This window comes from Pavona decussata, unplaced genomic scaffold (assembly GCF_977016875.1).
Source record: "Pavona decussata unplaced genomic scaffold, jaPavDecu1.1 SCAFFOLD_619, whole genome shotgun sequence".
NCBI classification, from domain to species: Eukaryota; Metazoa; Cnidaria; class Anthozoa; order Scleractinia; family Agariciidae; genus Pavona; species Pavona decussata.
This window is the reverse complement of record NW_028145867.1, coordinates 265,578-281,828: the sequence shown is the minus strand read 5'-3', so window position 1 is coordinate 281,828 and position 16,251 is coordinate 265,578. Positions and strand designations below refer to the sequence as shown.

Below are 16,251 nucleotides of genomic sequence, written 5' to 3'. Positions count from 1 at the left end.
CAGGTAACTATGATGGTAGATGATCTCATATAACAGAGACATGTAGTCTGTGATATGAGGCTGTTAGAGAGACATCACTTAAACTTTGGAAACATCACAATACCTGTTGCCCTTTGAAATAAGCTTCAATAATCAGTGACTTTAAATCCAGATCCTACAAGGAAACAACAGAGCTTTCAGAACTATACAGAGGAGGAACAAAATGTCAGAAACAACAATCTTCTACAAAACTAGTTGAGACAAATGCGAATTTTGCGCATATAGTTAATCTAAACACCGCCTGGAGAGCGTTAAAACTTCACTCCACCTTCCCCCTAACTCAACGTTACTTTGAAGGCCGGACCATAACTCAGCCTTTTTTCAGCGGTGGACCAACACTGATAGGAGGGGGGGGGGGGGGTGGGGTGAGTTGTTGATGTTTGTAGCAGAGGAATTTGCAGATCGACAAAAAGTTTCTTAAGCGTTTTGTCCGAGATTGTAGTCGTTAAGGTTACCAACCACAGTTTTAAACTAAAATATTGTTTTTCATTATCTGTAAAATTTGAAATGTACATGTATTTTATTGCAATTTATTTTCCTTCTTTATTGTTTTGTTTGTTTTAAAACCTTAGAAGACATCAGAGCACAAGAGACAAAAAGGAGCAAAAGATTATTAAATCCTAAAAGGTTTGGAATATTTTGCTCCGCAAGATTGAACCAATGATTGGCTGAAGCAAACAAAATATCAACAAATTTTCTTCACAACAAAATCCGAATTTCTGTTGGGATTTAGGCATTCCAAACAGATATCCACCAAAAATATGAATCATTGGCTGCGGCTGCTCCTGTTATTTGGACAACTTTTGCTAATCACAACACTCAAGCAAGGGTTCAAAAGGTAAATAATTATTATTTTACCTTCATAAGGATAGGCTTGTTCCTTGCTAATGTCTGTAATCCCAGCCAGTGACCAAGGTTCTTTAGTAATGACCGATCCGAGAAATTTGCTGGAACTTTGTCAGATTGCAGAAGCACCTGTGAGGAGAGAATGATGTACATGTAAGTCAAGCAATCAAGGTATAGCCTGAGGCATTTCAGTTTTCAATTAAGCTATTGTATTTAATTGATCAAACAGCCTTTGTTTTGTTTTTGTTTGTACTTCTAGAGTATGAGTGTGACTCTGACTGCCTGAAAAAAGAGACTATTCTCCCAAAACACTGATCAAAAATGTAATGAGCCCTGCAGTGCTGAAGAGCACTGTTAAACGAAGCATAAGCCCAAAAAATATGTTCAAGAGACTATTGCTATTAATTTTTGTACAAGGAATCTTAAAGCAAACATTCCCCACATTCAGGACATGTATATATGACCAGCAATGCTGGGAAAGGTACAAATGGACGTTGTGCCACTAGCACAAAGGACACAAATGATGGATCATAGAATTAACCATGCAGTTTACATTAAAGTGCTAAAGTGAACCACAGAATTTCCTACTGAGTATTAGCGCTAGTAAAGAAATGACAGATCACACGAGGCGAAGAAAAAAATCTCTGACCTCCGCGGGAATTGAACTCATGACCTCTGGGTTTGATCGTCCGTTGCTCTAACGACTGGGAAAGGTCAGTTTCTCTTTTACTTTATAATATATCTGATATAAGCATTAATCACAAACCTTTATGTTTCTGTAAGTCTCTTTAAGCACTTCCCTTGCAAAGTTTGTCAGCTCTACTGATTCCATAAACTCCAAGTATAGCTGGTGAAAGTTAGGTTCAATGCTGGCCCTCTTCATAACTAGGTACTGTGTTACCCACAATATGTATTCAATTTGGATCAGATTTTTGAGTTCTTCAGCCTTTAAAGAAAGAATTCAAAGCAATACCATTATCCAGTGCAGTGTTTGCTGTGAACAAAATACCCTACTACTTTTTCGTTATTTTGTTGGGTCATGCAACTTACCTTTTGCTGTAAGTTGGACTGAGAAATATTATTGAAGATGAAGTGTACTTTATCTTGAACAGCTTCAGGTGGTTGTACTATTTCGCTGGTTTCTGTGGCACCCAGCAGTGTGTCAATGTTGTTAGCATTTGCAATTGAAGGTTCCTTGCCTCTAACTGGAGATGCTGCAACATCTGATGAGAAGTCAAAGTCTTAATGAAGCCCCTAGGTGCAGCGCGCATGTATAACTTTCTTCTTCATTATCAAGTAAACATGCTTAATACTTATATATAGAGCTCAATAGGTGCCAAGCCTAAAATACTACAGTTGAACCTCCATGTGTGACCACCTCTTGTAAGCGACCACCTCCCATAAGCGACCACCTATCCAAAACACCAAATTTTTCGTAGTCAAACCCTTAAGCTGGAACCTCTCGTAAATGACCACCTCTTGTAAGCATCCGCAACCACTTTCTGAGGTGACAGCATTATAATTATTTTTCATTGATCTTTAACCTCTTGTAAGCGACCACTTGACACTTGGTCTGATCTCCATGTTTGCTGTATGTACTATGCCACTCAGAGTTTACATGGGACTTTAAGTGACAACCTAGCACTGCTCATATTGTAACTATAAAAATGTATGTGATAAATTCTCTCTAATAAGGGGATGTGTCAGACCTTTTCACGCTACAGTTCCTACAGTTCGATTCTCGTAAGCGACCACCTCCCATAAGGGACCACTAAATTTTGGCACTTTGGGTGGTCGCTTACGGGAGGTTCAACTATATATCCTTAACATAAGGAAGGCAAATTTGCATTGCAATTCTAAATTTTCAGTAACAAGGGCTGCTGTTTCATATCACCAAAAAATGCTCCAGTTTTCAAGGGAAGTAAATGTCCAAAACAAACTGAGAGAACCCTTCTTTGAGAGATGAAGAGGACTACGTTGATTTGCCCACTTTTAAAAAGTTATGTTGTACACTTTTCAGCTGTTAACCATTTGGTTTGTTTCTTTGTGCTTTGTAGTCCTTTCCTTTGTTATGTATACAAATACTACCAATTCCTGTTCTCATTTCTCCATAGCTAGCCAAGAAACTTATTCACCATAATCTTCAAATCTCATGTAAGCTGTGGTAAGCTCGAAAGCGATGCTCCCCAAACCACTGCACACTTCCTCCCAAAGCCATTTAATTTCCATCTATCTCCTTTATTGTTTTATTACTTAAGGCATATACTTTATAAATCTAACCAAAAATTTGATATCGAAGTGTGAGTAAAACTGAACTGAATTTATTGTTTGTTATTATGAACTCCTAACTCGCAACCTGCCACAATTACCCTAAGCTACATTGTACTCGCAGGTTCCAGTATATTTATTTTAAATGGAGTAAGGTAATCGTCATTTTAGCAAATGTTTATATCTAACAGAAATTTCTAAAAGTCAATGGACCAGACTGAATGCTGTTTGTACTGTGTACAGAGTATTGTAAGTCTGCAAATATATTTCCCGGCCTACCCGAAGCAGTAGCAGTTTTGGCAGCGGAGACCGCTGTGCTATTAGAGGTGACTGTAAGGACCAAAGGTAAAGAGGCAGCCAATGAAACAGAAGGTCCCAGGGGAATAGTAGGACCAAGCGGCAATGGTCTGCTTACTGCTGTACTAGTGAAGGTTGAGGTGCCTGAAACGCTGGTCAGAGTGGGTGTCGCTCGGTTGAGTAGCCTTGATGTCAGTGGGTCCTGGGATAGGAAAAAAGAGAAAGTTACAACAACAACAACAATTTATTTACAAATTCAGATTATATAAGGGGCTTGTCCCGCAAATGGCCACAAAGCTAGTCGAGGCGGGACAAGACGAGCACGAGAACATAATGAAAAAAAATAACAGTAAATTACAAACATGCTGGAAAACGGAAAAACTTAACTTTACATAATAATGCAGATTTAGATAAGGCTATGCATCAAAATTATTATTATTATTATTATTATTATTATTATTATTATTATTATTATTAAAATTAAAGTAAATTGTATGTAATTTTTTATTATCATTAATATTACAATAGAAAACAGATGAAAAGGGAAAAGGAGAATCAGATTATACTGGCGAAGAGAAGGACATGGATGTACACTGTAGGAAGGACAAAGTGTCTGTCACTTTGGGTAATGCTCAGTTATGTTGGCTGGGAGGTGTGAACTCGTGACATTTTTTTTTTGGGGGGGAGGGGGGGTGGGGGTGAAATTAGCAATTGGGGTAAGCCAATTCCAGGGGCCTTTTTTGGGGGATCAAAAGAATTTGGCAAGGCAATATTTTTTTAGTCTTTGATACATAAAAGAATGGACACTTGAGTTATGTTCTGGGATATCTGACTTCTTTTTTAGTCCAGCAGCAGTACAGTGCTCTGAGGCCCTACAAAATATTTGAATTTATTTGTTTAAAGTACCTGAATATTCCTTCCTCCTAATAGCGGCTCCCTGGACTGTTGTCCATACTCGATGTACTCTATCAGGGAGGGTGGGAATTCCATGAAATGTGGGATTGACGCAAGATGCTGGCAGTAGTGAGGATAGTCTTTGAGCCTACGGAAAAAACAAATCATTGTATCATCTATAGAGTGTTTTCATTCACGTGACTACCGGCCATATTGGTTTACTGAAACAAAAGAAAGTATTCGCATAAAAATAGAGTTCAATTCCCAGAGGTTTAGTTTGGGACACCAACATGGCCGCCATTTCTTTGTTTTGGGACACCAACATGGCCGCCGTGACGTCATGTGAAAACACTCTATAGTCTAACAGGCCATTTTTATACACTCCTTCCACAACTCTTCGCCTGTGAACTAATTATTCTCTGGGATCCAACCCACACTATGCTGCAAAAGCAAAGAAATTAAAAAATGACTTTGTGATCTATCACTCAAAATAAGTGTAATTTACCTTGTCTTGAATCTATCCAAAGCAGCAATTCCAAACATGTACATCTTGGAGCCAAAAGGCTTTCTCAAAGCCTCTAAAACATAACGAAGTGCAATTCCAAGGGCCATGTATCTGAAATGGCAAAATTAACTGATAACTCATGAAAGCAAGAAAGAAATTGAAGTAGCCATTTTCATAAAGGGTGGTATATTACCTAATTAACCCAAGAAAGCACGTAAAGAGCATGAACCTGGACACCTTGCTTTCATCTGGATCTCCTACACACAATATTCTTCTCAAAATTAATGGTGATTAGGTGATTTCTCTGATTTTTAATACGCTAGAAAAGGCATCTTTAATTAAAGCTTTTTAATGTAATTTATCTAGGGCAAAATAATTAAGTAATATTATTATGAGACATGAGCAATAAATTTCAAAAGACGTCTGACAAAAACTGGGAGACAACCACTTGCCAGCTTTAAAACTAAATCAAAGAATCATACTCCTTAGCTAAGTCATTACTGAACTTAGTCTTTGCACTCAAATGCTTCGCAAAAACATATAAGATGCCCAACATGTTTCCATGAGTTATGGTGAATGAAATAGGAGTTCAGGATAATGATAACGTACTTTCATTACAAACAATAATAATTATGTTAAGATATTGATATGATATAACTCACGTCACCAATCCTTGCTCAATAATACCACCAAACAAGCAGGCAGTTGTGTGAAGTTCTTTGTCTGGATATTGAGGAAAGAACCGATATTCTTCAAACAGGTTCCGAAGCATGCACAGAAATATATCCTGTAAAAATAGCAATGACGAAATGATAAATTAAAGTACATAACATCCATAAATCCACAAGAGATACAAGATCTGTCTCTTATCTCTGACATTGTGGGTGCTGAACATTGTACTTCCTAATTCCAACTTCCAGATGCCAGCCATCTCAACACAGCCAAAAAAAAAAACACAGATAGACAGACAGACATCAGCAAACTGATCTAGGTTGAGTTCAAATTAACCTAGTTTGAAACAATTTTACCTAAAGAACAAATTGACCTACAACAAATACATTCTGTAAATGGTTTGAACCCAGGAGTCATGTCATAAGTAAGTAAATTATGATCATTCAGGTAACATCGACTGACACTTTGACAATCTGAGCGGAAGTCATCTTCAGAGTCAAGAAGATGACTTCTGCTCAGTTTGTTGAAACGTTAGTCAATGTCACCTCAAACAGTCCTTCTAATGACTACACTCACCTGGATGATCATAATTTAGGTACTTAAGACATACATTTTGTAATATTTGAGGAACATGATTGTATTTTTACACATCACTGTCAATTTGAACTTATGCTTCAAATGACGATTTTCAATGTTAATTAATGTAAAACATGTACCTACCCTCTCTTTCTTGACTGGTGAATCTTTGAATTTCTTGAGCATCTCCAGCACCTCGTCAATGCTGATTGTTGGATTAGGTGGGTGATTGTAAATTCTTTGAAAGTATGAGTTTGCTTCATCTTCTACCTCTTTTGTAAATGACTGGTCCATGCCAGGCCACACTTGAGAAACATCTGCTGTGGAGGCTGAGAAAAACAGCAAAGAAATTGATTTACAGTTACAAAAAATCATAACACAGATAACCAACATCCTTATAATAATAATAATAATTAATGTTTGTATGGCGCAAATTAGCATGTGTATATGATCAAATGAGCCTAACAAATTGTATATGTAAAAAATAAAAAATAAAAAATAATTAATTAAAAATAGTTATTTACAATTCTTACAGTCCTTACATCGTATTGTAAGCAACTCTAAATAAAAATGTCTTCAATTTGGACTTAAAACGTGTGAGATTATCCTCGTCCCTTATTGCGCTCGCCAGTTTGTACATCAGCTGGTTCATTATTTTGTATCATTGGCATTCTTCTGTTCGCAAAAAGATCAATAAATTATCATAATCGAAAATCAGTAATATAGGATCATGTGATTACTTAAAGAGCATGTTAAAAGTTAAAAGTTTTGATGTATACACTGTATGTCCAGACTAGTTTTCAACGAATCTCAGTGGACTTCTAGGGTCAAAAGAAATCCTCTTAGTATGACAATAACAGTTATGCTTCTTTTAATCTATCATGTATAATAAAATAATGTTTTTTGTTGTTTTAACAGTATAACATAGGTTTGGTCCGAGCAGCCAATAAGCCAAACTTTACAACATTTCTTAAGGGTGCCTACCAGCGCGCAATTTATCAGCTTGATTCCTAGACTGAGTTAAAAGTGCCGTTTGCTGTTGTTGCTGCTGTTGTTGTTGTAATAAAGAACTTCCTCCGAGCTGTTTCGGCATTCCAAGACCTGCCAACAACCTAGCATTATCCATTGCCGATCCGCCAATGGACTGTCCTAAACCACCTGCTTGGTGCAGCTGTTGTAACAAGGGGTTCTGCGAGGAGCTGAAACTTGGCGACTGAAGACCAGAGCTGGATGATACTGGAGTGCTGAGAGGAAGTTGCCCCAGCTGAGATGGTGCCTTCTGCACGGCAGCCTGTGACGATAGGCCTGAGCCTATACTGCCAACAGCCCCAAGGCTGCTTGAGGGTCCCAGTGCAGTACCAGTCAGAGGGTGGGGTGGGAAAGACGGCAGCTGGGAGGTGGGCGTGGCTGGAGTAGTGGGGAGTGAAGAAGGGGGAAGGTTGAGCCCTGTCAGAGGATCAAGCTGGAAGAAAACATGCCTTATCAAAATTAATTTAAACTTTCTCTGTAGCTACATACCAGCTAACTGGGTGCCATTTAATTCTCAGTCAAAGTATGGACAGGTTGAAGGCTTGTAGAAGTTGTAAGTAGAAACCCAAGGCTTTGACATTACCTCCACTGAACTCACCTGTCCAGACAAGCTTGCTGGCAGTTGTCCCCCATCCAAGCTTCCCTGCCGTTTAAATGGAATCCCTACCACAGCCGCACTGGGCCGCACCTTGACCAGTGGACCATGGTTTGTTAACATCTGACTGATGGTGTCTGCCAACTCAGGAGATGCTTGCCTGCAAAATACAGTACGGCAAAACTCAGTCTGTATAACAACCCCCATGGATTTTCCTTCCGCTGAATAGAGTGGAAGAGCCAAAACCTTCAGATTGAAAACCTTCTTAGGACAACTGCGTAAGTCAAAAGCTTTTCAAGATTGTGCAAACCCTGGCCAGTGATAGGTAAGAGTCGATGGCCTAATTTCGATATATTAAAATTCAGCCTGAAACCATAACAATCACTGCGAGGCTCCGGGAAATAAACCCAAGGCATATAAACTCTACAATTTATTCCCCGGAGCCTCGAAGTGATGTTATGGTTTCAGGCTGAATTTTAATATATCAAAATTGGGCTATTACACAATGCCCAAAAAATCTAACAGACCTATTAAAAGGTGTTGTAAGCGGTACCATTAATTTTTTGTAAAGAAATACCTGACTGTGTTATTGTGGCTCCAAAGGCACCTATTAAAAGTAGTACAGTGCTGATAATTTTTGTGAAGCAATATTTGAGCTGTTCTTAGTCCATAGGTGTGTATGGCCCCAGAACAGCACAGGTGTTTCTTTTCAAAAAATGATCAGTACCATAACACTTTTGTAAGGTTCATACCATCTTCTCCCATCATGTAAATGTGCCTTTTTCAGCAAGTGAAATTCAAGAATAGCCAGCACTTACCTTTACTACAATGGCAGTTATGAAAAGCGTATTATGAAAATTAAACTTGTCTCAATTAGATGTGGAAGAGCTTTTAAGGAGTCATACACCCTGTACATGTAACATCCTTACCCCACGAATGACTGAAGGCAAGAAAGCATAGTGACAACTGTCTCCTGTGGCAACTGGACACTCTTGGGAAGTTCTTTATCCAAGGTCACACCCAATAAATGGGGACAACGTCGTCTCAGGAAGGTAATACAGGCTTGAGCAAACACCTCCTGTTAGAAGATCACACCATGAGTCAATAGAGCCTTAAGAGGTTAAAGTTAATGAAGGACAGATTCAAAACATTTTCTATAATTCTTTGGCATTACCTGGTGTTCCTTGAGTTTGTCTTTTAACCATTTGTCCAGCTTAAGATATTCACGACGTGATGCCAGAGCAGCAAGGTCAATCACAAACACAAATGGAGAGCCATTCAATAACATTGACAGGGCCTAAAGCAACAACACAAACAGACACGGGAGTTACAGCCAATAACAGTAAAATGTGTTCAGTTTGGAGTATGAGGAAAAATTCCACACCCAAGTTGACTCCACAACCTTCATGACCCCTTGTGACTCACCATGAGTCACCCTCAGGAGAACTAATGATAACATAGGATAGATAAGCAAGAGCTTATTATTATCCTTGTCTTGATTTAACAGTACTGATTTACCTTCAGGTCTTGAGCTACATCCAATATTCTTGATAACCTTCCCTGATCCATGTCTCCTTTCACATACCATTCAGCCATGGCCTGCATAACAAGTTGTCGAATTGATGCTGATTGGCCCTGTAGTAAAAACCCGACAGCAGAACTGTTAAGTCTCCTGCAGAGAGGTAATTGCCCATGGCGGCGTTCAAATGGAGACTGGGGACAAGTTTTTAAATTTTTTATTTAATCAGCAACTGGAGTCCATCACGAGACAGATCACATTAAAATTAGCCAGTTTACCAAGTTTGAGGTTCTGTCATTAGATTGTAACCATGTAGAAGGCTTTCAAAAATTGGAAAAATTTGGGGACGCCATCTCAGAGTTAGGAAAAATTTGGGGAAGCCATCTCAGAATTGGAGACATTCGTATGGAATTTGGCAGGTTGCAGCCTGGTTACTACACAATGAAACATACAAATCTTGGTAAACTTAGTAATTTTTATGTGATCTTTCTGGCAACAAGATTCATATTTTCATATGACACAATAATTTGAACAATGTGTAAACTAGAGTCCAGTCCCTTTATGGACTTTGGAACAGGCAATTGGTTATCAGCACTCTGGGACACCCAAGGCTTGGCTGTCTTCAGGAAGTACTGACAGTTTTTAGAAGTGCTTTACAAAAATGTCCCCAAGTTTACTGTCCCAGTGGAAGAGCTTACGTACCAGGCCCGCCTAGATTAGCTCTAGCTACCTGCAGGCCAGTCTCTCTTTTTTGCTAAATTTTTGAATTTTTGAATAAACTTAAACTTGAACTCATGGGAGGTAGGCCACTGATCTTCATGATAACTTACCTGTCCATGCCAGACGTAGTGAAGAACACTGCCAGAGTTAGGATGATTCGCGAGAAACACTGGGATAAGTTGTGACACAAGCTCATTTCGCAGTGAATGCCACAGTGGCTGAAAATGAACAGCAAAGTAATACGATAAGTCTTGCCAAGACTGTTGCCTTTGTTGATAAAGATAGAGAAAAGTATGATATTTGGAACTGGAGCTTTTGCTTTAGTGGGTTTTCAATAAGTTTTGCTTTACTGGGTTTGGGGCAAACAAAATTTAACTACTAACAATAATAATCAATTATTGATTATTATGTGAAAAAGAAATTTGAAAATTTCATGGAAAAAAAGGCTCCTGGCTCCTTAAAAATCAACTGTTTTATTTGCAACATTTCAAAAAAATACATAAAAATGTTGATGCTGGAAAATCATTGTGTAATTAACCTGCAAGCAGAGTTACCTTTAGCCTTGCTAGGAAGAGAACTCTCCTGGTAGTGTGAATCAAGTAAACTAGCCCAGAATTTTTCCAATAATAATAATATTCATTGCTTTGCATAGCGAACAGTTGAACAGTTGTTTAGGCATATACTGTTTTACTTACATTGATCTGCAGTAATGCAAGCAGTAGTACATCAGGGCAGTGCTTCAGAGGGAAAACAAACAAGGATTTGACTGTCTCATAATGCCCTGCCTCAGCCAACCGCAGGAGTGTTTCAGAGAGGTTGAGGGACTTCCTACGAGGAAATTAAATAAACAACGACTTAATTTTCAACAAAAACTGGTTTACAAAACAGTGCTCATCTTCTAAACTTTCTTGGCTTTCTTTGTTATGCAGAAAGCCACAGAAGACCCAAAAATTCAAGAAGTCACTTGACTGTCTGTTTTCTTGGAGAAAAGGTTAGAGAAAACCCTTCAACTTTCTTTAACGGGCTTTGCAGTTACCATGTGGCTATCTCTCTGTTATCATCCTCTGGTGCCGTCTTAAGCAGATCTATCACTACTGGATGACAAGGGTAGTCAGCAAAACAAAACACATCAGGATTGGACAGGACTTGCTGGATCCAGGACAGCTACAACAGAACAGCATACTTGAGTCAGCTTTGCTAAAAAGATTTTATAGCCATACAATTATTGGGACAGCACACTTTAAAATTGTATTTTGTAAACTGGCATATATTTGAACATAATGTCACATGTTTGATTACCCAAGCCTGATAGACTGAGATCAGCTATGTGCAAGCTTCCTTTGAGGATTTGTCTCAGAATATTTTTGGAGGATATGAGATCTTCCAACATTTCAATTTGCTAATTTTTGTGGCAGTCTAGTCCTTTGTTGAACATTAAGAATTGTCTTTGGGATCAAGCCGACCATGTTTCCTGGTACTTAGCTTTTGCTAAAATGTCATGCTGGATTATGACAATTAGGTAAAAAGAATTTTTTTAATGTCTTCTCTGGCAAAATAACCTTTAAATTACGAACTACCAGTGATACAGCCTAGAAAATATACTAATAATATTAAAAGTTTCATTCCACTACAGTTTTTACAATAATTCTGGTGAGCCTCATGTGGCAATTGCAGACGCTTCACTTGAAAGAAAACAAAAGAATTTTGACGCCTAGAAAGCACGGAGTAAAATCATCAATTATTCAGGTTGTGACTGCGCCCTTCAGGAAGACATTATATGTTTTCAAAGTTAAGTTCAAAGTTCAGTACAGATCATATACTGTTTTGCAACGTAAGAATTATGGTCATTTTAATTTACTGGTACTTTACTTAACTCTGTTCAACTTTATTTTTGTGTGTATTTATGTGTGTTTGTTCTTGTGTCCCTGACCTTAACATTTAAATATCTATTCTTACAGCTGGCTGCCTGGCATTTTTAACTTTTACGTTATTTCGGGCAGCCAGCACCCCTATCATCTATTGTATGTATATATTTATATTTTCTGTTGTAATAATAATGGGGTGAAATAAAGTATTGTTGTTATTGTTGTTGTTGTTGTTATCTGCAATCCTTACCTGGCCCTCAGTATTGGTCCAAGTCCTATACAAGACATCCACTGGGAAAATCTCCATCAATCCCCTGTGGCAAGCAGTGAACAGAAGCTGGAGTCCTTCACGATTCGGAACATAAAATTCAGGGTAGTCAAACTCTTGGATCACCTGACGCCAACTTAGAAGAGGAATCTTATAAAGAAACAAAACAGGATGAGTGACAAGGCTACCAAACTACCAGACTGTTAAACTGTATTATTCAGTTTGTTATAAGCATGCAACTCAAAGAAAAACTTCACAGTCCTTGACAGGAGTTAATATATATATTTAATTGCTCTCAAAAGTTTGAATTACATACCAATTCTTTCAGAGCCTGGACAAAAACTTCTACATTCCATGTAGCAGGCCCTGGAGTTAGTTCACTGAGTCCAAGTTTATCCAAAGAAACTGAGCTGTTGCCATAATTCTGTAACGTAACGGCATTTTGGAATTTATCAATAATAATGTCTTACATGTAGTGAGTACTCTACCCTGAAATAAAAGCATGAATCTTATAAGATGTAAAGTTACATTAACGTTGTTAGTGGACAGGGCCCTACACCTTAAAACAACAAAATGCCCAGAAATGGCCACAGAGGCACCTCAAGGTTTAAATTATCAATGATTATGAAAAATATTAAAACTCCAAGCATGTCTTTTAATTTTTTTCTATCAACCTTATGCCATGTCATTATCACAGTGCCATGTACATAATAAATTATTATAATAAATTATAATTCATTGTTATTATAGTTTGAGGAGGCCTAATCACATGTAAGCTTTATTGTTTCTTTAAAAGGTCTCCTCACCACTTTTTCTTTATATTTTAGTACATATAATTGTACTTGTATGTCCTATGAGGTAACTTATTTCGCGTGGCAAAATAAATAAATAAATAAATAAATAAGCATGAAATAAGTGGAATGAAACACCATCAAGTTAAACTCTACCTACATGTAAATTAGTCACAAGTTAATTCTGTACCTGTATAGTAACATGTTCACCTAGGCCAGACACTGTTTTAACCATCACTCCTACAACAAAGAAAATGATAGCACATAAAAATGGATATCTTGGTATACAAATAATTTCTTTCATTTCAAAATAATTTATTGATTTCTATTAAAATGTAAAGGTTTAAATGAGTCAAAATATAATATTATTTGAAATCTGCTCATAGTTAATAAAAGCTTTTCTCAAATAATAAAAAGCTTAGATTGTTTTAATTGTAAATTGCTCAAAATGAACTATGATTTTCGCCACACAAACTGAGCAAACAGTGAGTTCTTGACAACTTGTAAGAATTCTTACCAATGACTCTGGCCACAGATGCTGGAGTGATATCTTGAATACCAAACTGGAGCAGAGTATCTTTACATTCATCAACACTACAAGAAGGAGAAAATTACCACATGAAAATACGAGTCACGTGAGGGGTGATCAGCACAGACTGGAGCTGAGGAGAGGATGGCTCAGTAGAGAAGCTTAGCAAAGGCAGACAGCTGAAGAATAGTGTGCAAGACACAAGAGCAGCCAACAGATAACACCCGCTGACTCACAATTCAAGTGTAGTCTGTGCAACAGAAACTGCCACTCCCAGTGTGGGCGTCTACAGTCACACCCAGAACTATTCTTGACTAGCGCCTCCTGCAAACTGAACTTTTCAGGCACAGATCAACGGATGCCGACAATCAGTCAAGCAGACACTTATTAAGGCTTTTTTCCACACCCCTGTTCAAGTTCACTTTTGAAATAATATTACACTGTAATAGCAGAAGACTGGAAGCTCTTGCAGAGCCAAACAGTGGCTCAAACCACACTGTCTCAAAGGGAAACAATATTATGAAGACCAGCAAACTACCTTGCACAACTGCAATATCCTATTTCTTGCATAAGGTCAGCTAAATCATCCTCCATCTAGACAAAAAGGGGGTAAATATATCAATACACTATCACACAATCAACACTAAAACAGAAAAGAAAGGATTTTAATGCAGGGACTGCAAACTACACTGCAAGGGTCCCAGTTTACCAGGTTGTTATTAAACTTCAACAAAGCTGGCTGCAGGCAGTAATAATCTAAAGAAAGCAATTCCATGGATGCAGCCTTTTTGTCATTTTCAAACTCTCAGAAACCCATCATCTTCTCTGGACTTGCCAGGCACAATGGCCAACAGGCAGTTCCTTATGACAGCCTAAACACATCCTTTTGTGGTTCTACTATTACTTAACACACAAATTTTTCTTTAATTTCTTCAAAATGTGGGAATCCATAGAATACCCGTGGTGGAATCCCAAGGCCATAAATGATAAATGTTGCTGTGATAAGAATTCAACCCATGGGCACTAGGTCGAAAAATCCCGAGCACAAACCCTTTGTCAAAGATTTTACCTCTAACTCTAGATCAGACTTACCACAGTTTTGGAGGGGTTAGACAGTTCTGGGATAAGGCTGAAAAAAAAAAAACAAAAAAAGAAGAGAAATCAGGAACAACACTTTAAATGACGTTCAAACTATTGAAACATGCAATGAAGATTAACTTTCACAAATCTTACTTCTCTGGTGATATGTCCTGTGACTCTGGGTAAAGAAGTGGTGCGAGAACTACAGGAACACGTTCTTTAGGAAAATCTGCAGCAAACAAAATAAACAAATTTTAAGATTTAGAAATTTTTAAATTAACAAATGAACTTTAATTTACCTTTTTTTCTCATAAATGTAGACCTGCAAACCTTTGGAAAAGACTTAAGGTAACCAAGTCAAGGCCAATTTAAGAGAGATCAACTTGAAAACTGATTTTTTTATCAAGCTTTCTCTAAGATATAGTTGATATCACAAGACATACAAGCTACATGTAATTAATAGGGAATCACACTTCTGCATGCTGTGCTATAACAACAGAGGAGATATAATAATATAGACTATTATTTATAAACACAAACCTTTTTTCAATGTTTCCAGAAAGGCCGTTACTTGGTCATCTCCCACTCCAACCTGTTCCCTTGGGCCGTGTATCACATGAGACAGAAGACGATGCAACACTTCTATGGCAACATCAGTCAGTCCCCCTTCCTGAACACCTCCAACATCTGACATTCACAAGATAATCACAAGTTTAGCAATGATACATGTAGTTATCACAAAAACTGAACTGGAAGAAGAAGCACAACAGTTCTTCTTATAAAGGAGGGGTTGTCAAACATTACAAATTAAATCATTAACAGCCATTCTCAAACTCATTAACAATTCAAAAAGGGAAAACAAAGGAAATCACAAAACCGTGAAGTTTGGAAGAGTGATCTTAATTATTATCATAAAATTTGGTGACCTTTTGCCTTTTTACTAATGGTTTAACAAGCTCTACATCAAACACTCAAAAGAGTGGTTCATCCCATTTCCAAATGACTGAAAGTTGGTTTAGAAAAACTCGGCTGTGTCTGGGCTTTTTTAACCCACTTCTCACTGTTTGGACATCAGAAGAAGCACTCTGTCTTCCTCGTGTCTGATATATTGCAACATAACAGTGCAGAGAGAAAAGGAGCTTGTTTCAAGCATGAACCAGTAGAATTGGAAATTGTGTATGATTGCAAGTGTTCCTTAAACAATGCACAACAAATAGATCTGCAGATTATCATATCTTACCTGCATCTATGTAGGACCTAAGAAGATCAGGTAACCTGTGTTTTACAAACTGACCGGCTGAAAGAAAATGAAATCAAGGTCAAAACTAAGCAGGGGATGGTATCTAAACTATTAATAAACCTAGAATAATAAGTAATCTGATAGCTAGAAACAGAAACAATATCATCCCAAAATATTGCTTTATAATATTGGACAGAATTGTTCGAGGATTTGAAGACTCCATCCATTGGATAACTGAACCTATTCAGGAGAAAAGCAGCTTGTGTAATATACTTTTATCTACTGAAATAGGAAGTCATCCTTGGGATTGAGAATCCAGTCTTCCAATCCCAAGCCCTAATTATGTAATCCATACCATGATTTTTTAGCTCTTCATTTGAGGAACTTAGAAGACTTAGACCAAAGATAACCTGAGAAAAAAAAAATACAAAATCGTGACATTAGAAAAGAGTTTCAAGGAAGGGAATTGTTGTTGTTATTCGAAATTAATATTTCAATATGTTGATTGTCACCGTACT

The 16,251-nt window shown here is 37.7% G+C and overlaps 1 protein-coding gene across 1 annotated transcript in view; it reads right to left on the bottom strand.

Annotated features, from left to right (window-relative positions):
- Window positions 1-16,251, bottom strand: part of LOC146449160 (CCR4-NOT transcription complex subunit 1-like) — a 42,746-nt gene that overhangs the window by 21,296 nt on the left and 5,199 nt on the right. Inside the window, exons 4-30 of the mRNA XM_085101969.1 lie at window positions 16,089-16,143; window positions 15,734-15,790; window positions 15,034-15,180; window positions 14,647-14,722; window positions 14,506-14,542; window positions 13,952-14,007; window positions 13,402-13,478; window positions 13,075-13,124; window positions 12,410-12,517; window positions 12,076-12,243; window positions 10,997-11,124; window positions 10,656-10,788; window positions 10,071-10,178; window positions 9,240-9,356; window positions 8,896-9,018; window positions 8,651-8,799; window positions 7,725-7,881; window positions 7,082-7,559; window positions 6,242-6,426; window positions 5,512-5,636; window positions 4,850-4,960; window positions 4,357-4,492; window positions 3,433-3,652; window positions 1,936-2,108; window positions 1,652-1,831; window positions 898-1,014; window positions 104-154 (exon numbers count right to left, since the gene is read on the bottom strand). Of these exons, the coding sequence (XP_084958095.1) occupies window positions 104-154; window positions 898-1,014; window positions 1,652-1,831; window positions 1,936-2,108; window positions 3,433-3,652; window positions 4,357-4,492; window positions 4,850-4,960; window positions 5,512-5,636; window positions 6,242-6,426; window positions 7,082-7,559; window positions 7,725-7,881; window positions 8,651-8,799; window positions 8,896-9,018; window positions 9,240-9,356; window positions 10,071-10,178; window positions 10,656-10,788; window positions 10,997-11,124; window positions 12,076-12,243; window positions 12,410-12,517; window positions 13,075-13,124; window positions 13,402-13,478; window positions 13,952-14,007; window positions 14,506-14,542; window positions 14,647-14,722; window positions 15,034-15,180; window positions 15,734-15,790; window positions 16,089-16,143 (3,522 nt within the window). The remainder of the gene's footprint in view (window positions 1-103; window positions 155-897; window positions 1,015-1,651; window positions 1,832-1,935; window positions 2,109-3,432; window positions 3,653-4,356; window positions 4,493-4,849; window positions 4,961-5,511; window positions 5,637-6,241; window positions 6,427-7,081; window positions 7,560-7,724; window positions 7,882-8,650; window positions 8,800-8,895; window positions 9,019-9,239; window positions 9,357-10,070; window positions 10,179-10,655; window positions 10,789-10,996; window positions 11,125-12,075; window positions 12,244-12,409; window positions 12,518-13,074; window positions 13,125-13,401; window positions 13,479-13,951; window positions 14,008-14,505; window positions 14,543-14,646; window positions 14,723-15,033; window positions 15,181-15,733; window positions 15,791-16,088; window positions 16,144-16,251) is intronic.